The sequence below is a fragment of the Pelecanus crispus genome, chromosome 11 (assembly GCF_030463565.1).
Source record: "Pelecanus crispus isolate bPelCri1 chromosome 11, bPelCri1.pri, whole genome shotgun sequence".
Classification (NCBI taxonomy): Eukaryota; Metazoa; Chordata; class Aves; order Pelecaniformes; family Pelecanidae; genus Pelecanus; species Pelecanus crispus.
In genome coordinates, this window is record NC_134653.1 from 23,550,392 (window position 1) to 23,577,839 (window position 27,448).

Sequence of the window (27,448 nt, forward strand, 5' to 3'; positions counted from 1 at the left end):
CGCCGAGCCCCTCGGGGCCGGCTCCGGCCGAGGGCGAAGCCGCCTCGCAGGCGCAGCGCGGAGGGCCGGCGGGCGGGGCCCGGCGGGCGGGCGGGCAGCGGCTCGGCGGCTCCGGCGGCGCGTGCCGGCGGGGCGGGGCGGGGGCGGGGGCGCGCCAGGCTCCGCCCACCCCGGGCACTTCCGCTCGGCACCGGAAGGGCCCCTCGGCTGCGGAAGCGCGTGTCGGCGGCGGGACGGGGCTGCCCGGTAACGGGGCTGGGGTGCCGTGTGGAGGTGGCTGGGATAGGGCCTGGAAGTGGGTGCGTGGCTGCGGCTGGGCAGGGTGACCGGGCCCGGCCCGGGGTGGGGGTGGCGGGGCAGGGGGACGTGGCTCGGGGGCGGGGCGGCGGCAGCGACTCCAAGGGGTGCGTGGAGCGACGGGGCTTGGCGAGAGAGACAGCGGCAGGGGCGTGTGGTAGGACTGGCAGCGCCGGGCCGGCGGGGCCGGAGGGGCCGGCGGGGCCTGGCGCCGGTGGCAGCGGCCGGCGGGGTGCTGGGGCAGGGGGTGGGGTGACGGGGCTTGGGGCTGGTGGCGGTGGCTGGAGGGAGTGTCTGGGGCTACAGGAGAGCGGCTGGGCCTGGAGGGGGTGGCCGCGGTGGCACACGGGAGGAGGGTGTGCGGGGAGAGTAGGCAGAGCTCGGTTCGGTGCCTGGCCTGGGCACAGGTGGGGAGCGGGGGGGTGCCTGGTGTCGGCCGGCCGGAGGCCCTTGAGGTGCAGCAGAAGGGGGAAATCGGGGCTGGCGACTTCAAAGCGGACAAAGGGGAGAGGGCTGCCCGGGCTGCGGCCGGCTCTCCGGCAGTCCGTGCGACGCCCGCCGCTGCTGCCCGTGAGGCTGCAGCGTGGCACCCGTCCTGCCCCAGCCGCGCTGCGCCGGCTGCCCGGGCCCCAGCGCCCGCACCTCGCCCCGGCTGGCCCCGTGGCTGCCTACGCGGTGGGAAGTGCGGGGCAGGGGACGTTCCTGACTGATGCTGTGAAAACAAGTTTCCCTGGCAAAAGTCTGCTTTGTTGTGTCCTTTGTCGGGGCTGTTGGGCTTTTACGCTGCGTGCCTGAAATCACAGGCTACCACAAATTAATTGTGTCCTTGCAGTGCAGGCCAAAGCTCTTGGGGTAAAAGCATATGACAGTGATCGGCGGTGATTCTCTGTGTTGAGGATATTCCATACGCAGGTTTATTCTCTTCTCCTGATGAATAAGCTTTTTGTCAGGGGGCTTGTCTCTTCCCAAGATATTTTTGATTTGGACTGGAGAGTTTGATGCTTGGCAGGCTTGAAATGAGACACTTGACCTTTTTTTCCTTGTTAACAACACACGCTTCTATGTGCAGTTTTCAGAATGACTCCAGAAACTCTAAGAGCCAAATTAAACATATGACAAGAACTGAAAAACACTTTGGAGTATTCCACTGAAAAGGGTGTTTTTCAAAGAAACTGCTTTTCATAAAAATTGAAAACACTCTTGTCAGTATTCTAATCTTTAAAATCTCTTGGAAAGACGTAATTATTTTAAGTTTTCTAAGCTGCCCAGTATATTGGCATTGCATGTTAGGTGACACAGTTTTTGCTGAAGTCCATAGGTGACATTCTCTGGAACCAAAAATGTTACTCTCTCATTTGCTGTCTAAACTGTGATCTTGTTCCTGAATCAGTATTGTTCAGCTGTAGGGACACTTCTCTGGTTTTAATTGTTATTTGCCCAGGCAATTAAATGTGCATATAAGGAGACTTGTGATCTTGGATCTTAACAAGAACATAACTTTTTAGTACTATTTCACAGAAATCATAATACTATAAAACCCCAAGAAACAAAAAGCTCTGCTAACCTGCAGTTTTCATTTTTTTGTTAATATCTGAACTTCTTAAACAGTGCACATAATAATAATTTCTTTCAAATTACTCTAAGGTGTGACTTACAGTTAATTCCCGAAAATTAATTGAAATATTTCTGAGCTTAAAAATGCTGTTGTAGAATAAAAGGTGAGCACGTGGGAAATTGGCCAGGGAAAGGAAGGCTGTGTTTTGTAGGCTTGCCCTGTGTGCCTTATCTGGATGAGTACTGAATGATTCTGCCACATAAGCGCCAAAAATATTCTCTTAATAGTATGTTGGCAGGATGTCTTTTGATTGCCTCTCGAGTTTGTAATGTCAAGAGATAGACTGTAAGCATTAAAAGAGACTGCAAAAGCAGAGTTCAGCCCAACTCTTCAGGAACCAGATTTAAATATCAAGCTCCCATATTAAACAATGTCCCAAAATGCTTTTTGTTGTTCTGGAAGATATATATGGCCTCTCGGTAAGGAACAGGGATGAAAGTATAGCACCACGTTACGGGTTTCTTCTGAGGCACGTGCAGCTGGATCTTGGGTGTTCCCTTGAGGTTTGGCATTTGGGTGGTGTATAAATTTTGTTGCAGAAATATAATTCCAGCCACTGTGTGTGTATGTGTTCCAGTAAGGCTGTAGCCTCTTTTGTTATGCTTTTGGTTGATTGACCTTGTGAAATGCATCCTATGCTGCTTTTGTTTTTCTGTTTGCTGAAGACAGGAACAAGTTATCATGATGCCAGTGTTGCCTCTGGACGAACTCCAGCTGACAGAAAAGGATCCCAAGACAGGGAAGCTGAGAACTTTACCAGCACTGGTGAGCTGTGTTTTTCCTGAAAGCCAAATAAGATCTTTAGCAAATAATTTTCATATATTCAGACCTGGGCAAAACTAGCCCTTGGTCCAGTATATGATGAAATTTGGTCAGCTTCCATGTTAAAGAAATTGTTTTCTTTGTGTTTTAGTGCCTTCAGATAGTTGAGAATTTTATTTCAGTGATGGGTAAATGAAAACTTACTGTGTTCAACATCTGTAGTAAACTGTGTTCTCCGGGAACTCCTTATTCTTTTGAGGAACAGCCCGATTAGCAATGTAAACTTTGCTGCAATAGAGAGAATGCTTTGGGAGCTTTTGCAAACTCTTCTTGAAGTTTACCTCTGAGCTATAGCGCTGGGATAAGTCTGTCCACTTACTGTATCCGTGACCTCCCACCCTGTGGCTTCAGCTTGGTGAAATCAGAAAATTAAATCCACGGTTACATTTTTCTCCCCGAAATAAGAAGGTGTGGAGAGAGCCTTCTGGGCATGTTGCAGAAGCAGGACCTGCCGTTAATGCTGCTTGCTTGTGAGGAGGTTTACCCTGGGCATATGTGTGGGTTGAGGCAGAGCTTGAAGCTGCTGCTTGCTACTGAATATGATTCTCATTCTAGGATGGGAGTATTTGGGCAAAACCTGTTCAGTAACCCTTGGGAAGGGTAGTGAAATGTTTCTTCTCTGTATTTGGTGGTCATGTCAGTTTGACTTCATGGAATGTTGTGCAAGAACCAGCTCAGAGGAAAAAGAGAGTGCAGGCCACATTTCAAAGGCATGACATTAAGCTCTTGCTGTTTGTTTTGAAGGTGTGGGAGGATTGCTTTGCAAGGCTTTTCGTTAATAGAATGCAAGGAGCAACATCTACCAAATTACGAAGGTCTGAAAATATTGCTGATAAATAAGGATGCAAACCCACTGATCTGCTGCCTTGAAAGATTAGAAAAAGGGAAGTCACCAGGGAACTGAATGTCAAATTGTATTAAAGTGTAATTTTGTGTTGGTTTCCTAAAATTCAGTGAGCGGTGAAAATGGTAACTGGGCATTCCTGTCACTTGATCTGTGTTTCTAATAACAGTGTTTTGGCTTTCTGCAGCACCCAGAAATAAAAGCAGATCGGTCTTTTGTGCTATACAGACCACCACCTGTTGTCAGAGACCCTGCTTTAGTGGAAGAATTCTTGGAGCGAGCAAAATTCATTGCAGATGACCTGAACTGGCTTCTGGCTTTGCCTCATGACAAATTTTGGTGCCAGGTAATAGCTGTTTTGTGGACACTGAGAAAAAGCGTGAACAATCTAAGTGCTTGTAAAAGCCACAAACTTTAAATTGTTTTCATGAAGACTTGTGTATGCTCATTATGTCATTTCTCAAGCATTTTAATTTTAATTACTGCAAAGAAAGTAGTATTCCCGTATAGATTTTTCATTGTGGATTTTAAGAGGTTGCTTCTATTTGATGCATATGTGAATTCTTTTAGTGCTCTTGAATGTTTTAGCTTGCTTTTAAATTTAACTGGGCTGCCCATGAATGCAACCTATGAATGTGTGACATTCTCTCCTTTCCATTTTCTTGTATGTCATTGTGCAAGGTAATATTTGATGAGACGCTTCAGAAATGTCTGGATTCCTACCTGTGCTATGCCCCTCGCAAGTTTGATGCGTTATTGGATTGCCATCCAGAGGTGAATGACATGCAGAAATGTCTTCATCGGAGTGTCTTCCTGACTTTCCTCAGAATGTCCACTCACAAGGAGTCCAAGGTAAATATTTCTTTGCTTTGCAGGTGCTCCAGGCTGTATAGCGTAGGGACAAAGACAATTGGAGAAATCAAATGTTTCTTACTTGCATGTTCAATTGCGTTCCTCTCCCTGGTTATTTTTATCAGTCTGTTTCTCTGTATGGAGATGATACTTCAGCTCTGAGTGGTTATCCGAACTATGCAATGACTTCTTAGGAAGGAGATCCAGGCAATCAACTAAGTAATAGCAGGTTAGCTACGTGTGGTGTTATGATACATCGCTGTAAGAGAAAAAAGAGCAAGTTGGCCTTTGTACGGCTGCATGGAACAGAGGCTTTTCAGGCCACCAGTAGCTGAGTGTTTGCTCCCTCAGCGCCACTTCCTCTGTGCTGTGCAGTGTCACGTAATCTGTGCTAATACTTTGCTCTTTGAACTTTCCCCAAGTTTTGGACACACAGTGAAATTGCTCTAAATTACTGTTTTCTTGGCATCATAATAGAAAGACATACTCAGCCCTAATTGTGTGAGTGCAGCTCGCACGAGCAGCCGTGGAATTTTCGTAAGGCCTTTGGGCAGGATGAGTAAGGCACCTTGTGTTTTAGCAGTTACTCCCTTGATATCCTCATTGGTTCATGATGTGTTATTTAGTGATGTACTGATTCTCTTGATTATCACAATGGTGACATTCAGGACATTTTGAGGAAAGTTATTGCAGTGGGAGTTGGAGGACTGGGGTGGGAACAGGTAGAAGGAATGCTGGAGCCTGCAGCTGGCACCACTTCAGCAAAAGTACTTGACACCTCTATGGTGTCTTTCATTCCAGGATCTGATTAAATCTTACCATTCCAATGAGGCAGACAAGCATTTGAAACCATTTTATAGTTGAGTAATTTGAAGAGAATGAATAGTCTGTTGTCATGCAGGTAGTCAGCAGGAGTTCTAGAAATTGAACCTAGCCAGCATAAAGCCCTGTCCCTCTGCTTTAGCAGGGAAAATGTGTGTACTACCTTTCACTGTGATTGAAAACATTTGCTATCATAGGCAAATTTGTCTTCTAAAAATCTGAAATCACATTTTAGCTTGCCTGTTTCTCAGTGTCAAAGACGATGGAATTTTTGTTACCTGGAATTTTAGAAGAAATTCCTTCAATGTTATGAGTTGCCTGTTTTTGACACGGTATTCTAGCAGACAGGGTATAGAGCTGCAGTTCCTGGGTTTTCTTCCTACTTGTCACTGATGCAGTTGTCTTTGGTGCCTTGATTCTACTCTTCCAGGGTACAAATAATCTCAGGCTGTGATCTCACATGTATTTTTTTCAGTGTCAGTGCCAGTTAAGCTTTTCCTATGCCTGGTTACTCATTCCTACTCCTGAGCTGAGCCATTCTTGTGTCAGCTCAGCTGTTTGTTTGGTCATGTCACGAGCCAGGTCTGGGAACTGAACGAACTGTAGGTAGGTTTTTGTTCTAACTTTTAGGTTGATTGGTTCACTTCATAGTGCAGCCTGGCCCCGTGAGTGGTGTGAGGCCAGTGGGGTGGATGGTGTAGTGGCAGTGACGAGCAGCTGGGAACATGGAGATGGAGGGCTCTGCAGAAGCTGGTGTAAGCAGAGTTGCTGCCTTCTATGAAACAAAATCCTTAATACACCTTTAAGAGACGTTTTTACAGGTGTCATTATAATGCTGGAGTTCTTAAAGACTAAGATATGGATTATCCTTGAAAATACTTTTTATTTTTTCTTCCCCTTTGCAGGATCATTTTATCACTCCCTCTGTCTTTGGAGAAATTATTTACAATAACTTCCTGTTCGACATCCCTAAGATTCTGGATCTCTGTGTGCTTTTTGGGAAGGGAAATGGTCTCCTGCTCCAGAAGATGATTGGTTAGTTAAAGCCAAGGAACAACTTCTTGCATTTAGGCTTTTGCTTATTTGTATAATGGCAAGTGACAAGTGGGGTTTTATACCAGTGTTACTGCTCTGAAAATGAATTGTTTGGTAGCAACTAGAATCTATATTCTAGATCTATTTCTAGATCAGGTTACTTTTTTCTTTTTTCTTGTGAACTTCATTTATGTCAAGGAAAGCATTGTAGCCTGCTGCCTAGCTGTCCTGAGCTGGGCTCATGGCGTTAGGCATGAACCAGGGCTCAGTTATGCCTCAGCGGTTGTTTCCCATGCCAATTAAGTGTGTCCTCACCCACTGTAAGAGGACCATGAGGGTAGAGATGGGAAGGGGCAAACAACTCAATTCCTGGGCAGGGAGTGGGGGAGGGTTAGAAGATGGGGCACAGTCCAACTGCTCATATGAGTGCTTTTGTTCCCAGAGTTGGGAGCCAAGTGAAGCGTGCAACATGAGGTAATCACTGGTCTATGAAGTGGGAGAACTTGAAATTTCAGTGCAGACATTGATTTACACAGTGCCTTCAAACCACAAAGCACTTCAGAGCATTGCTCAAGCTGTGCTTATCCCTAGATTTCTCTGTATCTGTACAGACAGTCTTAGTGGCAAGTGCATATTAAGTAACATCTCAGCCTTGGATGCTAGAACCTGCGTAATGAAGACAGGGAATATTGGTTTAGCTTCTGTATTTATCCTGTGCTCCCCTCAGAAGGGAACCTAACATCCACCTGAGCACAGATGGAAGAGTACCTAACCTTGGATTAAGTGAGCTCTTCCTCAATTCTAACCCACTTTGTCTGCAGTTCATGTAATGAAACTTTTTTCTTTCTTTAGTAGTTATTTTTGTCTCATTTCCAAGTTGACTAATGTGAGAAGTGTTAGAGATCATGTGATGCAGCCAAATTTCCAGACCAGAAAAGCTTAGATAAACCTTTGCATTTTTTAATCCCTTTATCCTTTTTCAGTTACTTCCACTCTACATTCACATGTCAAGCCTCAGAGTTGGAAGGAAGGCATGACAAGATAGATCATTTTCTTTCAGATGTGAAGCTTAGATTATCTGGGTCCTGAAATATTCCAAAGAAGACCTAAGTGTATGAAACCTCATTTGAATTATACATATGCTCTGGAGTGCAATGCAGTAATGCTTCACGCAAGTGACCAATGATTTGCTCACCTGATTATTTGCATTATGTTGTGACAGTAATGGCATGAGCAGTTCTGCTGTGTAAGTCTTAACTTGATAAACTTCAGGTTCTTCTCAGGGTATACATTTTTCTGAAACCTGTCTCATAACTCTTACCCATGCTCTGTCCTTGTTGGAGAACTCTGTTAATTTTCATCGTCTGAACAGTAATTCACAGGAAAATAGGCAGCCTCTGTGCTTACTTGGTGAGGATTTATGGTACGCCATTACTCAGTGGAGTATTTTGTAAAGATAATGAAGTCCTAGTAATATAATAGCAGGTATTACTAAAGCCTCATTACCTTTAAGAAATATTCTGCAGAACATTTTCCGGTGTATGCTGAACTGTTATCAGTAATTAAAAGTCAACTCCAGTTGTCAAATAACGAACTAGGAATGTTTAGCGATAGTATTTGCATTATTCATTGATTCAGCCTCTGGGGTGTGAATCATCTAACATCTCGTTTGCTCTGCTCCGATGAGCATATTCTCATTACCAGTTCTCCAGTTGCACTGAAGAGTTGATGGGCCAGCTTTATAGGAGTAGGCCCTGTGCATGAGTTGAGAAGTGAGCCTGTGCCCATGTCCTAAATGATTATTAGCTGTATTGGGGGGGGGGGGGTGTTTGGTAATAATACAAGTACATCTTCTGGTGCAAATTTGCTTGTTGGCATGAATGTCTGAATTAACGGGAAACGGTCTCTTTCTCCCTCTCTTCTCAGAAAATATCTTCACTCAGCAACCAAGTTACTTCGGTGACCTAGATGAAACTGTGCCCACTGTCCTCCAGGTACTGCTTTCCTGCTTGGCCCAGGGCTCAGATTTCATCTGGAAATGAGGCACAGCTCAGAGGGTGGAAGGGAGCGTTATGTGGTCATAGGCAGGCAGATTGTATTTGCTGTTGCTTACTTTTCTCTAGTTTATGCTCACGTGTGTCAGGTAGGTTTTGAACCTTTATCTAAAACTGTTACGTGATGACCGTTTCCTATTACCTTCCTTCAGCTTCTGGCCATCTCTGCAGTTAATCTCAAGGAATTTTCATTGAGCAGTTCTAAAAGTATTTTTATCCCCTGCCCCCAAGTGGGGGAAGCATTGAAACTGAAACGAACAAAATGGAGACCATGAGAGGTAGCTAAGACTTGGTATAGTAGAATGGGCTAGTGTTAACACTGCAGGTTCTCAGGAATAAATTAAAATCTGGAAGGGATGCATTGTTGCCATACAAAAGGTATTTAGCACCTCTCCATGTCTAAGCTTTTATTTTTATAACCAGCCTTTATATTCCCCAGACTCAGTAAGCAGGATTCACGTTTAACCTGAGGTGGAAATCAAGGTGCCTTGACATCTTTGTACCCTGAAGATGTCATGTTTTGTCCTCAAAAAGCTCACCTATGCACAAAAGTAAACAAACCCAAGATACTGTTTACCCCAAGACACCTATAATGTCAGTTGACTTTTTGAAAGCCCACATTCTTCTTTTTTTTCCTGTGTGTTAAGAAACTGTTAGAGGTAAATCTCAGAGGTGATATTATGTTTAAAAAATATTCTTGGATGCAAGACCAAACCTTCAAATGAATTACTGGGGAGGACAGCAGAGATTCCATTTGCTTTTTGTTTTGTACCATGTCAGAGCAGTTTCTCTGCAGAACACTGGTTTCTTTACTGTGTGTTTTGGTAACCATTGCAGGGTGCTGCCAGTGTATCTCAAGTGTATGGATGTAACAGCTCAAAGATGTGTCATTACTGATCCATAAAACTGTGCCACTGAAAGGAGTTGATACCCGTGCAGGTTTAGGAGCCTACATGCCATGTAGAATAGTAGTATTAACCCCAAGTATGGAACTTCAGTACCTTTAGCCACCCATTCACATGTCTCTGGGTGGAGGGTTTGACAAATCTCTCGAGGTGCAAATGTAGAGGAGTTGTTTTTAAGTTGGTCCTACACCAAAGGTGGTTAGCAAGCCAGAACCTAATTATATCAGCTTCTCCCCAGACTCTTTGTTTATAACCAAGAGCCACAAAATCTGTCCTGCTAACCTCAGGGGAGAGGGCAGGAAGGCTTTAGGACTAGCTCAGAAGCAGGAGGTGGCGTTAACTTCCCAGTTGTCCTACTACTCCCTTGCAAATAGGGATCCCGGGTGGCCTCCCGGTATTGGCCTTGCTGGCTGATTTTTCTCACACAGCTAAGGATTTGGATTAGCTGCAATCCCTGTCTCAGCACCACAACCATATGCAGCTGCACTGAAATTGCTTGCAAGTTGCATGGAGTTTCAGAAGTGCAGTGTTAGCCCTTCCTGCTGTAGCCTGCAAGAGTCTGTCGCAGCTTTCATCTTACACAGCTCCATGCTGTATGGAAATAGTCCCATATTGCGTATGTGATCATAGCAGCGATTGTTTACAAGATAAAGCATGTCCCACTGCTTTCTCCTGTCTGTTTTAACACTGTTCTGTTATCTTGATTTAGGTGTTCAACAATATTTTGCATAAGTGTGGTTTGCAGTGCGAAGGAGCCTCTGCTGAGCCCCAGAAATTGGAAGAAAAAGTAAACGTGACTCCAGGGAACATGCCCCTCCAGGTAGAACTGTTGCTCCTTGCCCTTCACTGTTTGTAGTCTCACAGACTGAACAGTCCACGGAGCAGTAGGACCACAGTGGGTCATCCTGTTCCCACATATTGGTGGCTCATACAGCACATGGTTCCATGTCATTGTCTCACTGTTTGTCATATGACTTGATGATAAAGCCTTTCCACCATGAGTTGGTTGCTTTGCTTGTGTGCCTTTCAATTATATCCATTGTATCGTGGGTTCTTTTTAAACCTGGCATCTTTTTCTCTTAACCAGCTTGTAAGTAGTGTAAGAGAGTATCTGACAGAAGTCTCCATGTAACCCTGACAGTGACCAGAGTTGATGATTTTTTTTTTTTTCCTTTTTCAGAAAAGTTTGTTTAACAACAGTGTACTTCAGTTAATTAAGAGGGGATTTTTTTTGTGCTGGGTGCTGTACAAAGGTCCTATGTCAGTGAGCATGGTCTTCTACAAAATCTTAGTTATACAGTTTGTGTCTGGGAGTTGTTACAGCTACCCTGGAAATGCATCTTGCATTGAAATGGACTGCTGAAATCATCCCTTTAATTCCTGTATTACTGCTGTGCAGTGCTTCCAGCTGCATGGGGAAGGCTACTATATGTGGAGGATATATTGAGGACAAAGCCACTGTCCAAAATGGGACATGATGAGGATTCTCGTAACTTCACAAAATCTTTAATGAGAGTGAGCAGTTGGGGTTGCATTACAGATCTTTAAAGGGTAGAAGTTTTAGTGGAGATGTCGTTTCTGCCTCTAGACCCAGTAACATGTAGTGTGTTTATGATTGATAACAGAGTGTGCAGTCAGGAAAAAGGCTTGGTCTGAACATGATGTGTCCCTGTTAGTGAGTTATACTATGTTCCTAGGAAAACTTGTCTGGCTTTTCTCTCAGTAATTGCTCTCTCTCTCTCAGGAGCTGAAGGATATTGTGCTGTACTTATGCGACACTTGCACGACACTCTGGGCGTTTCTTGATGTCTTCCCATTGGCTTGCCAGACCTTCCAAAAACATGAGTTTTGTTACAGGTACATCTTGGACTGCAGACAGAGCTTGTCTTGGCAAAGTAAAAATACTGAATGTGCTGCTGTGTCCTGACCCAGTCCCTTCATCTTTAAGAGTAGACAGAGTTAACGCAACAAGAGACTGCTAGGTTCACATGGACAGGAATAAAGAATAATAAATGAATATAGGGATGTCTAGAGTCTGTGTTCACCTTCATTATTATCTATGAGTGATCCTAGAGCCAGGCAATCATGACAATTTCAAAACCCAGCTAAACAGTACTCGGTGTGCTTTGGAAAGGGTGGAGAAGGACAAGCGGAAAAGAGTTGTGGACAAAAATACCTCTTGCCATAGGACCCGAAGCAAGGGAGGTAGAAAGTATTTCAGAGTGATAGTCCATCAAGGTCTGAAAATAAATTTTTTTGTTTGATGTTCTGCCTAAGTTTTGTGTTGGAGAATATTATTGAGGTTTGGCAAAAGCTGAGTGCCTGGGAGAGGATGACAAGCCAGCACTATCACAGTTGGGCTGACAGCTAATTCCCTGTCCAACTCTGGGTCACAGTGGCGATGAGTCAGGATGGTGTCAAGGACCAGACAGCAGAGTGTGTTCCCACAGAGGCTGCAAGTCCTTGAGTGGCACTTACCTGACTTGTTCCAGCTGTTTTAAGCCCACCCGATCGTCTTGTAGAGTCTTGCCATAACAGCCTTTGTTTCGGACCAAGTGAAGTGTTAATTTATTGTCCTTATTTCCCATTTTGTTTGCTTGTTAGTGTGAATGAATGCACATTTGTGTTTTGCTTTTGTTTCCAATCATGTTGCAGGCCTCTGAAGGCTTACAGCTGCCAGTGGTTTATGGACCACAGGTTGAGTAATGCTGCTCTGGTGTGTGTAGGTTTCTGTCGTCTTTGGATGTTGTTGTTGAGTTGGTTATTGAAAGAAGAGCAGATTGGTGGATTGCTGGTGGCTATTTGGATTGGCAAGCAGCACCACTTACATGCTTGGTTACTCATAGGAAGAAAGCCTTTTGCTTTTAATTGTACTGTTGATGTCAGAGATGTGCTAAAATAGTCTTGATCTCTGTGCAGTGGGACAACAGCAACATTTTCATTACTTCTCAATATGGACTAATGACTGGGTCTTTGGCATGTGGGGAGGGAAAACTGATTTACGTGTCATCTTTTTGGAACCTCTGTGAGTCTGAATCAATCTGCTGGCGCTTGCTAATTTCTCTCCCTGACTAAGTATCAACCAGCTTCAGCTACATTTGCCTCAAGGATATTCATTTAACATGTTTGGCTCTTAATATCAGATGTGGACATAATGTTCCTAATGGAGCCTCTGCTCCTCAGTTCAGCAGGCTTGGCTTTTGTGCAAAGTGCTGTAAACCATTATTTGTAACATCTAGCTACTGATGAGGCAGTACTGGCTGTTACTCTGTGAGGGTGTTTCTCCACATCTCTTGGTGCTCTGTCCCTGAAGGAAAGCATCTGTGTGGGCTGCCTGGCACGTAAACTGTGGAACCGGACCAAACTAACTTTGTTTCCTCCCTGTCCCATCCTATTGAAACATCCTCTTAGGCTTTCTGCATATTGGATACCTTATCTAAATGCCCATCTAGAGCACAGCTGAATAGCAAGACCAGTAAGACTTTATTGGAAACATCCTGTTTCATATCCAGTTTTTAGCATACAGCAAGATAGGGCCATAAGGATATTGGAGTGGGAGGCAGTGTTTTGGGATGGACTCAAGCATATCAGCTCTTTGCAGACTGCAAATTTGTGTTTGTGATGTTTTTTGGTTAGGCAGATTGTTATTCTGTTCAGTAGCATGATGCTTTTCAAATGTGTTTCTTTGCCTATGTCTTCAAAGACACCTTGATGGTTTCCTTAGAGCACTGCTCTTTGTCTATTGCGTATTTGCTTGCTTGTGTTTCAGGGAACAAATAACAAAATGGGGTCATGCTAATGAGTACTGCTAGTGAGGAGAATTTAATGAAATTAACCATTTGATTTGGCTTTTAGCAAATGATTTTTGAAACCTCAGTTGACAGATACTGTTTTGTTGCCCCTTTCTACAGACTAGCTTCATTTTATGAATTGGCAATTCCTGAGCTGGAATCTGCAATTAAGAAGAGGCATTATGAGGATAAAAGGTGAAAATATCTGCAAAGGCTTGCACTTTCTTTTCGATAAAAGTCTCCCAGGGCTTACTTAAAAATTCACTTCATGTTGCTTTACCCACTTCTGCAGAGTCTTTCTATCTTTTTTTAATGCTGTTTCAAAGAACTGTGAAGAGATGGCTTTTCTAATTCCAAATTTTCCTGGGCAGTGAGGTGACTAATGATTTCTTTCACTGCTGTCTAAGAAGCAGCTCGATGGGAGATGCATTCAAATTGTAACAAAGTGTGAAAACATGAATGCTATCTCTATGTATAGATTGGTCTCATTTTAAGGTGCAGACTATGCTGGTACAGTTGAGGTATCGTGTCTAGCTGTTGGGACAATTGGTGATTGAGACCAACTTTGTTTAAAGCATGGATTTTTCCTTAATGGGTATGAAATGGCTCTAATCTCTGGTCCTTGCAGCAAAGAAATGATTCTGCTAATGAAATCCCCCCTCTGGAGGGATAACTCTGTAGTAAAGGTGTGTTAGATTTGGATTTCTTGTGCTGACACCAACAGTGTGTTCTTTTATTCTCTCTGAAGTGTTTTTGCTGATTTGTGGAGGAGAATTTCACATTCCAGGAAGAAGATGATAGAAGCTTTTCACATCCTAATAAACCAAGTCTGTCTGCAGCCCATCTTAGAAAGCAGGTATTGGCACTTGAGCTCTGTGGTACTAGCCGGTTATTTGATTGGCATTGTGGGGGAGATTGCTTCCTCGTTTTCAGATTTATTGGAGAAAATGAACAGATACTGCTATCTGTTTTGGGGTCGTAGCCAAAGACTTTGGCTAAGATCAGAAGTCTGTTGTCCTGCGTAACAGGAATATCCCAGATGAAGCTATATGATCTAGAATTGGTGTGCTGAGCTGTGTATTGACCCCACTAAAGTGGGATAAGGCTGTGGTCCAACAAGCATTCTAACCCCAGTTTATGGCTAAGTTGCAAATTCTAATGCTGCGTATAGACACCTTGACTGAGACACCACAGTAAAAGTGATGCAGTGTTAGATCACTGAAAACAGTAATTTAAAATCTAGATACTGGTGCCTTTGCTTAGTCCTACCCCCACTCCTATTGTGAAACTTGTTAACTGGTAGCTCTGTGAGTAATCTGAAAATGAGGGCAAGTATAACTATCCTCATTTTAAAATAGAGAAATGAAGTGAAATGACCCAAAATCATGCTGCATATTGGGGACAGAACCAAGAACCTGGATCTTGATTGGAAGGCCAGTGCTGTCTTGGGCTAGTCTCTCTTTGCCTGTACTCGTTACAGGTTTCTTAGATGGCTGGTCTCTGTGGCTCCTGTTCTGCTTGAATATTTTCCCTGATTTGATATCAGGAGAGTTGTCCAAGAAGATGGGGGGGGGTGTCTTTTGGTGGAATTCCTTATGAGACACCTGGATTTGCTTCCTTGACTTCCTCTGTGACCTGGACTAAATCACCCAATCTGTCTGTGCTATGAATCCAATCCTTAAAGGAGCAATAGTAGCCTTGCCTTACCCTTGCTTACCTGAGTATTGCCTTTCAGTACCCACCAGAATATTGAAAGTATAAAGGAACCAAAGAGTGTAATGCGTTCAGATTCCACAGTGTTAAGAACTATGTCTACTTCAGAGGTAGTAAAGGACAGCTCCAGACACTCATTGCCAGTTTGACGAGAGCTGAGACTACTGTGAAAACAGTATGTCCAACTTCTAGGGAAGTACCTTTTTCTTAACACTGATCTACTGCAGAGGGTATTCTGTCTTGCTGTGAGGCTTGATGCATCAGCAGCAATGTGAGGTTTAGGTGTTATAACAGAAAGGTTGCAATAGGAGTTTGCTTGGCATGTGTTCTTATATAGGTGAGCACATATTTTCTGGGAGGTTCACTGGTATAATCCCAAGACATATAATAAGAGTGCAATTACAAAAGCCCTACACACCCTTTTCTGTTTATTGCAAGTTTGACACATCAAACTATGATTTGTAAAGTCTGTCAGAAGTCCTGTAATTCTAACTGTCATACAGCTTTAGATCTAGCTGGCTGAAATGTTTGCTGAAGCCATAAAATAAAGTTGTTTCCATTTGACCCTTTGGTCCTGTGAAACCCAAAAAGTGGACTAAAATCTGTTTTCAAATGGGATTTTTCCCTTGATGTATGAATATGACTAGTTTGGCTAGTGAGGCAGAATGTGGAGATTGTGCAATGCGGTAGGCTTACCACTGAGTTTTTCACTCTATTATGCCGTTGTTTTCTGCAGCTGTGAGAATATTCAGCCTTTTATTGAGGAATTTCTACAGATCTTCACTTCTGTGCTTCAGGAAAGGAGGTGAGTCTGGCTGAAAGAGGCCTGAAGGGAGGGTCAGCTTGCCTTCCTCTTCCATTCTTTACAACAGAGTTGCCCGAGACATTATTATGAGGCATTACGATGCATTTGGGAGTTAGAAATCATTTTAACTAGTTGGGAGAACTGCTGTGAGAGGGTTTCAGACTGCAGTACAGACATTATTGTAAAGGTGAGGAGGATGTTGATGACACTGGAGAATGTTATTCTTCACTCTCTTTAATCCAGGCTTTCAAAGTGGAGGATAGCAATTTAGCCATTAGCTACCTTGGCAAGTTAGGCTATTATTACTAATCTGTGCTTTTCAACTGGGGTGACCAGACCAGAAAGATATTAAGTGCTAATGCTGAAGATGCAAAGTGAGTAAGTGGCAGAACTGGGAATTTGATCTTGTCTTCATGACAATGCTGTCATTCTGATCATGTTCAAGTCATAAACCATATTTTCTCTGTAATGTGGCACTGGGTTACAGGTCTCAACATCATGAGGAGTGTTGCAGCTGGCTCTTATGGCTTGGGAAGTGTTGCTGCAGTATAATGGGAGCAAAATCAGACATGGCAACCCATGCTGGAATTCAGTATTGGCTGAGAGGTTGTACATGTTCCTACCTGAGCAAGGAAGGAAGTCAAAGTGGCATAGCAGGGATGTGGTGTGTCTGCTGGTAATTTATTCTTGAGTTCAACTGATTAAACTTACTTCTGCATTTTCAGATTTCTCCGTGACTATGATGAGCTGTTTCCTGTTGAGGATGATGTCAGTCTGCTTCAGCAAGCATCCTCCACACTGTATCCTTTGTCATCTTGGGGTTTTGCAGACCTGGCTGCTCTTAGATTCCTTCACGCCAGTGGCATTTCCAGCGTTGCTGCCTCTGGTTAATCTGCATGACTGGCAGAGTGATGAAAAGTTTTCTCTTAAAAAAAGAAAGGGAGGAATGTTAATGTAGGCACAGGCTTGGGAGTCACTGAAAACTGCATAGTTGCTTCAAGGTGAGGTTTGAATACGTGCATCTAGAAATGTCCTTAATGCTGTCCTCTTAGAGATGAGACCAGGACAGCCTATATCCTCCAAGCAGTGGAAAGCGCATGGGAAGGGGTAGACAGGAAAAAAGCACAAGTCATTAAAGATCCAACACCACCAGCAGCATCTAACGGAGCATCAGCAGTAGTGGAGAGCACTGCTGAGGACATGGAAGAGCTTGGGGCTGCATATGCATCAGAGGATGAGGTGAGTAGAGTTGTATGGATAGGACTGGGTTCTGCTCTTTCTGTCCTTACTTCATTTGTCTGTGAAGAGAGGATTGGTCTGCTCAGTTGTGGGGATCACATGAGATTTAGTCTCATTTCTTACCTTTGCTAGATTTTAGTGCAGTCCAATGTGCCTTGGGAAATGAGAAACAAAGCTACATCTCAATCCTGGCTTTATCTTTGAGCAAATTGCTTCTAACTCCATTGGCCTGAGTTTCCTCTTGCTGTGGCTTATTTAAATACTGTGCCGCATCACTGTAGTTCATGTGCATATTTTTTAAATGCACAGCTTGTATGTTATTTGAGGAAGGGATTCTCCAGAGTATCCTTGCTGACTCAGGGACAGACAGAAGTAGTTGTGTGCCCAAGTCTGTGTCATAGAGCTTGTGTAGTATAAACAACTTAGCTGATTTCTCTTCTTTTGACTTCAGTCTTTGACTTCTTTGTGTTTAAATTCTGATAACCCAGACTGCTCCTTTCCCTTTCTTAATGTGCATACCTGCCATCCCTCAGCTGCTGTCTCTTTCCCGTAATGCCACCAATTCTGTCTGGTATATGTAGTGTGCAGGTGCAGCTGCTGCGCCCATTGTCAAGGTGTCAGGGGTGGAGCTGGACTCTCTGATCTCTCAAGTGAAAGACCTGCTGCCAGACCTTGGTGAGGGCTTCATCCTGGCCTGCCTGGAAGAGTACAGTTACAATGCAGAGCAAGTGATCAACAACATTCTAGAAGATAAACTGGTGCCATACTTGGATAAGCTGGACCGAACAATGCAAAGGTGTGGGACAACTTCTGGCACAGCTTTGATGCCTTTTGTTTTTTTGTTTGTGGGTTATCATTTAGCATCATTCTTATTGAAGGTTAGACATTTGTAGAGCTCTGAGAAGTTGCATGTGCTTTTTCTTGGGGTAGATAGCTGCAGTGAGAGCTTCTTATTGCCAACTGCCACTAGCTTTCTGCCGTCATTGTGTCCCTGCAGAGGACTAGAACATTCACTGTTCAGAATTTCCATAGAGCAGATGCTTGGTCATGTTTTGTGATGGGGGGCAAAAATACTTGTACGTTAAACATTCAAATAAGAACCTTTAAAAGTCCATCATGGGGACATGGGCTTAGCCTGGGCTGGGCAATAGAATGTGTTGCCTTCAAAAGTTATTTTGCTGGCAGAGGACAGGGTCATAGGTATTAAAATCCCAGCTGTCCTGCAGGAAAGGGTATCTTCAAAGGAACTAATTCAGCTGAAATTCAACCTGCAGGGTCAAGTACAGTATTTGAAAGGCTACTGTTTTGCGATTGAAGATAAACCAGAGAGAGATTGCAAATGACAATTTAGATCCATTTTTATCTACCCTTTGACAAACTTGCCAGGCTTTTGCTTGCTTCTCTGGGTTGTACATGGAATGTAGGGTTTATAGCTGGCAGTGGAATTGAGTTGTTTTAGTTTGTCTGCAGCTGCTAGCATGTGTTTGTGCTGCAACAGCAGTTTCTGACTGAGTGTCAAGATGTGAATGTGCTGTTTGTTCACATTTCATGGAGGAATGGGCAGACTGTCTCATTGTTGCATTAAAAAAGGAAAGCATCTTTATCAGAAAAATTATGTTAAAAAAATCTTACTTTTGCAACAATCTTCATGCCCTCACAGTCAGATCTGCTGACTTTGGCACAAATGATGTGGGGTGGGATTTTAGAAGGGTTGGTTTTTTTCTGCAAAGCCAGCAATTACAGAAGATAGGGCTGGATTTCCCCCCTACCTTTTGCATCTTGAAGCAAAACTGTCAGTTCAGTAGTAAATGTAGAATTTTGATCACTGCTGATTTTAAAAGTGAGCATAGCAGCGTTTTCAGATGCCCAGCTGAGCTAACAGCACCAACAAGATCAATGTAAAAATAATGGTCTTTTGACTTATAAGTTGAAGAAACGTAAACCCTGGAACCCTGAGAAAGAATTAAGAAGGAACCATAGGGAGATAAATATCCTGAAATCAACAGCGGTAAATTATTGGAATTTTTTTCCAGTATGTAATTCATCATACTTAGTGTTTGGCTTTACTGAGTCACTGTTTTGAGACCAGGCAGTCTGTTAAATATTCCAAGCTCCTGTACAGTTTTAATTAAATGAATAGACAAATTTTCTTTTTGCTTTCTGTAAGTTGCTTTAGTTTCCCAACAAAGATAAGCTTTGAAAACTGTGCCTTTTATCTTAGACCTAGACCAGTGCCATGTAGTGGTCATGTACGTGCTATAGTGTGGCTGTGAAGTAAAGGAATAGCAATCTGTGACCCAGTCAGCCAGCACCACAAAGAGGATCTGGGCATGCTGTGGATGACTTTGAGACTGTCAAAGAATAAACCAAGGTCTTAGGAAGGAGAGGACTTGGTCTTCCTCAGTTCACCTTTGTTTTTATTCTCTCTGTCTTTTTTTGTTAACAGACAGCTGAAGCCAGACCCTACTCCTTTAGTCACTTCTCGCTATAATGTTTTCCAGAATGATGAGTTTGATGTTTTCAGTAGGGATTCAGTGGATGTTTCTCGGATACAAAAAGGCAAGCGGTGAGTATTGTGCACCGTTAATTAACCTTGTCTGTCAGGAGGAATAAATATCTGTGAACCTGCAAATTTATTTCTTGTACAAACCTCCTGCAGGAATTTGTTGGCAGGGGGTAAGACCTATCAAAAATGTTTCCCACCTGTTTCTTCTGTTTCTCTGGGAAAATAAAACAAAATATTATTAGGGGGTTGGTTTCAGTTAGTGTTTTTCCTAAAGGGCTTTCCTCTGTATGCTGCTAGAGATTGCTCTGCCAAGCTCATTTGTAATGTCAGGCTCTTGCCTCTTGGTCTTAACGTTAAACTTGTACTGAACAGCAAACCTCGAAAAGCAACATCTCTATGAGCCTGGGATTGTGACTCGGAGCTGAGAATAAATAATGATTTGGTTTAGATCCAAGTGAAGCTTCAATATCCATCTACTTCAAAGTCTGATAACACCCAGTAGCTTAGACTACTTTTTTTGCTGTTCCTGCTGCGGTAAGCTTCCTGCAGAAGGGCATTTACTATGCTTTCTGCCTAGTTTGGTGTCTTGTGCTGTGCCATGCTCCATGCAAATTTAGGTTAAGGCATTGCCCTTCTGGCTCCCATTGATGTCAACTGTATCTCTATAATATGGCTGACTTGTTTCAGATTCTTTTTAAACACTTTCTCTAACCAGCCAGCTGTGATCTTTATGTTGGTATTTACACAGAACATAAATAAAAGTCTGGCTCCTGATTAAGGTTTTGGTTGCAAAGCTGCATCAGACTCTCAGGAGAAAACCACTTGTATCCCAAAGTCCAGTCAAACAGCTTCTCAGCAGCAGTGCTATAGTGTCTATACTGGCTTGGCTAGGCAAGAAAATAATTTCTTTTCTCTCTGGCCAAGGCAATGCCTTTTGAAGTGTCTGTAGCTAAGAATTCACAGACACAATCTCTCCTTTCTTCTCATCGTGTTGCCTTGCTCAGAGTGCAGGCAGGCAGGCACCTGGTGAGCAGGAGCCTTGTGCACAGGTGTACTTGGTTATCTCCCATCTCCCCGAAGTCTTGCACATGTGGGTGGCTGCTGAAGCAGCTGGACAAAGCCAGGGAGCACTGTCTTGCGTTCAACACAGTGCATCCAGCATATGGAATAATCCTGCTGGGACCTCCCTCTGCAGATCACTTAGAGAGCTTTGAAGGTTGCAAGTCATCCTTGAGCTGGGTTGTGGGACCCTGCTCCCATGTCATTGCCCTTCTGACTTCTGCCAGGGAGGCTGTGTCAACTCTCCAATGGTAACATCACTCCTTGAGAAAGTTGCCATCTCTTCTGTACTGTTAGGTGACCTTTTGGGATTATCCTCTTACTGCTGCTGTTCCTGGTGTCTCTTGGCCTCCCTCAGGCTATGTCTTCATTTCAAAACAGTTCTTCGTACACTGAGAACACTCTCTCTGCGGGACTCCAGACACGTTATTTGTTTTGAGTGGTTTTGAAAACTGGGAGGGATCAACAATGTACACCCTATGCCCAAATTTGACCATCTCTAGCTAAATCAAAGGATAAGCTATAGCACCTTGCTCTCTAGATTTAATGTTCAGAACTCCGTGAATATGAAAAATGTCCTTTCAGCACTAAAAGTGCAACTTCCTTGGTCCTTGTTCCACAACAAGAAGCCTGATGCTTTACCCAAGCGTTGCGGTAACAGGGTTCTCCTAGCCTAGTTTGAGATCTGCTTTGGATTCGAATATCAATAGTTTGGTTTTTTGGGGTTGTTTTTTCCCTTTCTCCTTCATAAAATCTTTTGCTCACCAAATTCTGCTTGTGTTTAGAGTGCTGTTGCTGCCTAAGCATGATGTAGCAATAGTGCTTCAAGAGCCAGATCAGGTTGGGTCCCATTGCACTAGCTGCTATGCAGATAAGCGTAAGCAGTTTGGGGCAGGGACTGTTAATGTGAAAGAGAAAGCCACACCAGGATGAGGAGAGAAACAAGCATGAGGAAATGAACATACTAGCATATATGTGATTCTTTGCTGATCCTGAAAAGTGATCTCACCTGCCTCTGCCTGTCCAGTCATAATTGCTAGTTGAATCTGCCTCTTGAAGTCAGAGCATGTCCTGAACACCATGGGACTAGAGGAGTTATCCCACTGTTTTTCCTGGAATAGGTGTCTGAAACATTTCATCACAGCTCTTCTGCAGTCATCAGACCAGCTCAACAGGAAACAATTATCAAATACTTAGTTCAGTCTCATGCTGAATACCAACAGAAGATGTTATCCCAGCCTAGGTATGTGTGAACTAACCACATGCTTTGTAGGGCATTTTGCAGCTAAATGCAGGCATGTAACAGAGTGAGTCATGGAAGAGAGGGGAACCACATCTATCTGTAATGTTACTTTGTTTTGAGATCCTTAATGAAAATCAGGCTGCTTAGATCATTTCCCCACTGCTTGCTAGTATGTCACATAAGTCTATCCATTCTTGAGTCACTGACAGTCTGCCTTGGACGGGTTCTTTCTCTGATAATATTCAGATGCCGAATAGACCACTGATGTGTGTTCCTCCTAGACTTCAAGGGATGCAGACTGTCCTGTGAATACTTGACAGTGGAATCCCTTGTTTCTTTGCTGCAAGCGTGTACTTGGCTGGTCTGAAAAATGGGGCTTCAAAGAGTTTATGCTTGTGCAGCTTGAGACAGAGCATCTCAGTGGCTGCTTTTTAATACAGCTGTCAAAATTCTGTTTCTTGGTCTTCCCTTCTTTAAAATGACTATAATTTACTTGCCTCCTAAATTTTTAAAAAAACTACATGGAGTGCTTTTGAGATAGGTTTAATCAGAATCATTAGTCTACTCTGTTTTGTTCTTTCCATTGTTAGTTGTGCTTATTCTAATCCTTACTTGCTACACTGGTAATTTTTGTCTCTCCCCATCTACAGTCATATTTTGCATCTCACATTTGTAAGCTGAGGTTCTTGACTACAGGAACATACATGTCCATGCAGCAGCTACTCTAACGCAGCCCTGGTCCGTGATTTGCAGCTGTGCGTGCTACTGCAGTGAGACAATACTGCAGCACGGTGTTAGAGGGCACTCTGGGCCTTGCAGAGCTGTCTCATAGACTGGAGTCTTAGCTCTAACAGCTTGCCTTTTGAGATTCATGGGACTACTTGTGTTATTCGGATCTTGGCCAAATTTCAGCTTGAGTATAATTGCATTTGACCTCCTGTAAAAACTTCCTTTCTGTCTCAAATGACAGTGGCAGTCTCCAATTCCTGTTTTTATCTGCTGTATAATCTTGCTGGGCTTCTGTTTAAAAATGACTTTGTTCCAAGCTAGGGGTAGCTGGTTTTAGTAGCTGGACAAACAGCACTGTTATAAATCAGAAGGGAAATAGGTAGGCTTAAGTAGTGCTTGTGGAGTTTGAGATGATACTTCTGTTGCTTCAGCTTCCACTTACTAACAGGAAAAAAAGTAACTTATAGAGAAGATCTTTACCCTGCTTTTCTGTGTGTGCCTCTCTGTTTCCATGCTGTGGAGTGCAGGAGGGAGAAGGACACGACCAGGAGTTTGCTGAATGACAAACGCCTGGTTGCTGAGCAGAAAGAGCGCTACAGCCAGTACAGTGTGATTGTAGAGGAGATTCCTGTGCAGCAGGGAGAAGCTCAACTCTACAAGGAGGACTATGAAGATGAGTACGATGACACTTACGATGGAAACCAAGTGGGGGCAAATGATGCTGACTCAGACGATGAGCTGATCAGTAGGAGGTAGGTGCTGTGGCTTCAGTGAATGGGAGGCTGATGGGAATCGCCACCTAGAGTTGTCTGGCTCGCACAAACCTGTTCAACACTGGGTTTTGGCTCTGTTTCTCAATGAGGACGTGCATGCTTCAAACCACCCCTTTCTCTGCTGCTGCTGCTTTCTCTGTAACATGCAAGGAGGGAGATTCGGAGATTTGGGTCTCTCTTCTCCTGTTGGTAGGGAGTGTTGCCGTGGCATGCACCCAAGACATTCTCAGGCTTCCACTTTCTGTGTCTGCAGGACTCAGCCATTGCCTCAACTAATCAACAAATCTAAGAGGGGAGTTTGCCATTGTGTTGAAACTTGTACTCACCAGTGCTTCTGCTTATAGAAAACTGTCCTGCAGTGGAGGAAAATGGGCTATCTTGAATAATCAGGATTGAGTGTAGCTGTGCAACATAAAATGGCTGGTGAGCAAAAGAAAACTTCAGAATTTGGAAAACTGTACAGCCAGACTTCTTCTCCTTGCCAGTCCCCTCCGACATCTCAGAGTGCTGAGACCTGAAATTCAGTCCTTGATGGACTGCACAGCACTGTCCACAATGAGTGACAGCTGGAGACAGTTAGCTTTTAGGAAGCCAAGGGTTAGTTTGGGATGGGGGCTGTAGAATATTTATTTTAGAAGTAAGAGCTAGAGATAGAAGACGTGTTTTAAAAGCTGACTTAACATTTCTGAAAGTGGCCTTTTAAATTGTGATGTATTATGAAGATGTCACCATTTCTAACCTCAAACCAAAATGCATCTTTGGGGTTCCTTTGTCCCTTTTGCTTCCCCCCACCCCACCCCAAAGCATGGCGAGGCTTCAATTTAAATCCTTTTTGTGGTTTGCCTGTAACAGTGTGGCACTCGGGTCTTTTCCCTTATTTCAGGTGCTCAGTGCTCACTGCTCCTAGAGAGGCAGTAGGAACAATTAGTGGATGTTACTGCTGAAAACTAGATCTACAGGTCTGAAGTAACAAAGGCTTTTCTGGTTTTACATTTATTTCTTTGACAGTGGAATGATGGATCTGAATTCCAATAGAATTTAAGCACACGCACACATATATATAGATTAAAGAAGAGCTATAGGCATGTGGTAAATTCTGCCTCCACCCCCCCCAGGCCCTTTGCTGCCCTGCGTGTTCAGGGTGATTCATAAAGCTTGATGGATTTCTCTAAGTATTTCCCCCTCTATGAAACTGGGGCACAGCAATGAAATTGGGGCTGCGTGGATAACCACTGACCAGTCATAGAGGTTTTAGAGCACAGCACTTTCTGAACATTAATGTTTCTCTCTGAGTTTGAGCTTAAGGTTTGAGGGTTTGTCTTTGTACAATAGATGCTCCCTGACTGGTGAGCTATACCCTAGCAAACTATACTCCTTACTAATGCCTTGTGGCTGTGCCTGGATCCCCTTCTCCCAGAGGAAGCAGTTGTTTCCTTGGAGAAATTCCTTGTGAAGTTTCAGGTTTTTCCTGACCTGCTCCTTTTTTTTAACTACTATTATTTTCAGCAACAACTTCATAGTGAACATTCCCCAGCGAAGAACATGTGTTTGTTAATTGCCCATAATAAATGTGTCATTAGCTACTGGGTCCTGTCCCATGTCTGTCGTCCATCCGTCCTGTTGTCCCCGTGTTGTGTGTCCCAGTCCGTGTGTCCCGTGTTGTCCGTTCCCCCCCCAAAAAAAAGAAGCAAGTCCATTAAATTTGTGGATTCTCATTTTTGAAAGATATGATGCAAACCAAAAAGGATATGATGTTCAGTGAAAATGTTTGTGGCTGTATTGTCTTCATTGCTGACTCTTTGTGTCTTTAATTCTCAGGCCATTCACAATTCCTCAGGTCTTGAGACCTAAAGGACAGGAGGAAGGACCTGAGGAAGAAGACGACGATGAAGAGGAGGAGGAGGAAGCTGAAAAGGAAAGAACAAAGGTGACGTTTAGTTTGTGGTTGGAGTTGCATTAAGATTTACCATGTCTTATCTGCTTCACCCGCAGAGTGATGCGGAGCAGATTTCCTCTTTCAGAGAGTGAATCTTTTAACAGTAGCATGGAGTCTAAGCTGCTTTTCAGAGTGGCCACTTCTGTGGTCTGCTGGACTGTGAAATGTCCCCTGAGCACAGCTATCCACTGCTTCCTAGGCTAACCATACTGGAGCAATGACACTTACTCCGTGGAGAGGTTTAATCTCCTCTGTTCTATAGATAGACGATGCAGCAGAACACTTTGAGGGTCACTTACGCTCTGTTGTCATGGATATACTGGAAATAGTGATGTTGATGGTGTTGCTGGCAGAGGTAGGATGGGGGAAGAAGTCTCAGGCAGGTTTTCTGCCAGGTTTTCTGTTTAGAGTTGCTGACACCAATCCTGCTGGCTCAGCTGGAAGAGATAATGAACAATGAATTGACTCTGTTCCATCGTCCAACAGAATCACCTCCTGCTCTCGCCTTTTGCATGATGCTGATGAGTTTACTGACCTCTTTCCTTCCTTCCCATGGTAGGACCATTTTGTGCAGGACCCAGCTGTACTGCGGGAGAGAGCTGAAGCCAGGCGGCAGGCTTACCTTGCGAGGAAGGGGTAAGTAAGCATCTCCCTCTGCAGGATGAAAACATGGCTCTGCAGTCAGCAGGTGTTTTGCTGCTGACTGGAATTGTTGAGGGCATACCTATTCCTTAACATTCCTGTACGTCAGGGTCACTACCACACTGGTGTTGACTTCCTCACCCAACTTTTACTTCACTGCTGGTTGTTCTAACCCATCAAATGAGTTGGCATGTCCCTTTATCATAAGCAGCAGAACCCTGTGCAAGATAGGATCTTGGAGAGCATAGCTTCCCAGAGCTTGAACAGCTCCCACAGGGATTTCAGGACAGCTTAATAGCTGGCTTTAGCTGACAGACTCAATGTGTAGGAGGATGCAGTCAGTCTGTGGCTAATGCTCATACTCAGCTATTGCAGAAGCCCTGCAGAGCTGGGGTAAGCTGAGGCTCGAGGCCTGACAGCTGAACTCCTCACACCCAGTTGTTTCTTGGGATCAGTATATTTTGTCCCCCAAGTGTGCAGTGTGCTCTTTGTGATGTCCTTTCTCTGTGTACTTCAGGCACAAGCATGACAGCTCTGCTGTTGTTGGGAATGTGAAGGGCCATGGGCAGAACCGGGAAACAGTACAGGAACGAAGGAAGAAGGAAGCAAACAAAAGCACAAGAGCTAACCATAATCGACGAGTCATGGCTGACAGAAAGCGGAATAAAGGCATGATTCCTTCCTGAAAGACTCTTAGCGCAGGTATTGCATCATCCGCAGCCCTCTGCTTAGGAGGAGGCAGTTGTGTTCCATTCCCTCGGCACTTGCTTTGCTCAGGGGACTGGATGTCGTGGTTCAAATCCTGGCACTTCAGCTCATGAGGAATTGCACGCCCTGTGGGAGGGCTGCCTCTTCACAGAAAGGAACTGCCCTGCAGGCAGACCCTGACTGCTCTTCAGTTTACAGAGAGACGTGTGTATGACAGTGGGCTGCACCACGATGCGCATCGGACAGGCTGCACCAGCCATTCATTTCGTTCAGTACTATTTATAATTCTGAGAATTTTATTTTCATACTGGCTCCTTGCACCATCTCTGCAACTCAAGCAGGCTTCCAGGCCATGCAGCGGGCAGCTCTGAGAGCAAGGCTTCCCTGGAACAGCTCTCACAGCTTTCTGCTCCACTGAAATGCCTTATCCTGAAGTACAACTTGAAAGTTGACAGGAAAACGCTCAGGCTATTCCCGTTGCCAACAGACGCACAGGAGTTCAGGTGAATAAGACCTTATCATAAATTTCTGTCCCTCGAGTGAGGCATGTGAAAACAGAATGTGCAAATAAATGATTTAAATCTTTTAGTTGGTGTTTTAAGCTCTTACAAATCGTATTGATCTTTAACTTGGAGGAATGTCAACAAGCCTTTTAATGTGCTGTATCTGCAGGCAGTGAAATTCAGTTGCTGTTTTGTGTTGGTTTAGTGAAATGAGATCTAGCCGCAGCCACTGAGATTAAAGATACTTGAAAATCGGGATCAAGGCATCCTAAGCAAGATGACTGTAGTACGGAAATCAGAGTTGAAGGCAGCAGGGTCAGAGTCCCTGGGGAGCTGCTTCCTCAATAAATACTTGTCACACTGTGAAGGAGAACTGCCCTTGATCGTCACGTTTGCTGTTGGGCAGGCTGGGAGCCAATAGTAAACAGCAGTTTGTAGTTGCTGAAAGGACTTTCCCTATACAGGGAGATACACAAATTTCTGAGTTTACTTTGTAACCTGTTTGTAAGGTGCTCAAATGGCATGGCAATGGCTGCTACACTGTGCCTAGGTGAG

General features: G+C 44.0%; 1 protein-coding gene across 3 annotated transcripts; it reads left to right on the top strand.

Moving 5' to 3' along the window:
• Positions 1 to 216: 216 nt before the first annotated feature.
• Positions 217 to 27,288, top strand: ASCC2 (activating signal cointegrator 1 complex subunit 2). 3 transcript variants are annotated; one of them, XM_075718575.1, is made up of 19 exons: positions 217 to 246; positions 2,578 to 2,677; positions 3,766 to 3,924; positions 4,260 to 4,430; positions 6,158 to 6,287; positions 8,214 to 8,281; positions 9,956 to 10,066; positions 10,991 to 11,103; positions 13,158 to 13,232; positions 13,786 to 13,893; positions 15,487 to 15,555; positions 16,281 to 16,355; positions 16,608 to 16,794; positions 17,376 to 17,590; positions 19,241 to 19,360; positions 22,859 to 23,083; positions 24,923 to 25,031; positions 25,600 to 25,676; positions 26,200 to 27,288. In XM_075718575.1, the coding sequence occupies exons 2-19, from the start codon at positions 2,594 to 2,596 to the stop codon at positions 26,366 to 26,368; spliced, it is 2,265 nt and encodes a 754-aa protein (XP_075574690.1). In that variant the 5' UTR covers positions 217 to 246; positions 2,578 to 2,593; the 3' UTR covers positions 26,369 to 27,288. The 3 variants fall into 3 exon arrangements, with proteins under 3 accessions (XP_075574690.1, XP_075574692.1, XP_075574693.1); XM_075718577.1 differs by having other exon boundaries at positions 22,862 to 23,083; XM_075718578.1 differs by lacking the exons at positions 13,158 to 13,232; positions 13,786 to 13,893.
• Positions 27,289 to 27,448: the final 160 nt, after the last annotated feature.

What these genes read in the sequence shown, in the direction of transcription:
- ASCC2 (XM_075718575.1), top strand. Translation starts at nt 2,594, where the DNA reads ATGATGCCAGTGTTGCCTCTGGACGAACTCCAGCTGACAGAAAAGGAT. An exon ending in CAGCCCATCTTAGAAAGCAG is followed by an intron (nt 13,894 to 15,486) that starts GTATTGGCACTT and finishes TGTTTTCTGCAG; the next exon opens with CTGTGAGAATATTCAGCCTT. An exon ending in CGGATACAAAAAGGCAAGCG is followed by an intron (nt 19,361 to 22,858) that starts GTGAGTATTGTG and finishes TGTGGAGTGCAG; the next exon opens with GAGGGAGAAGGACACGACCA.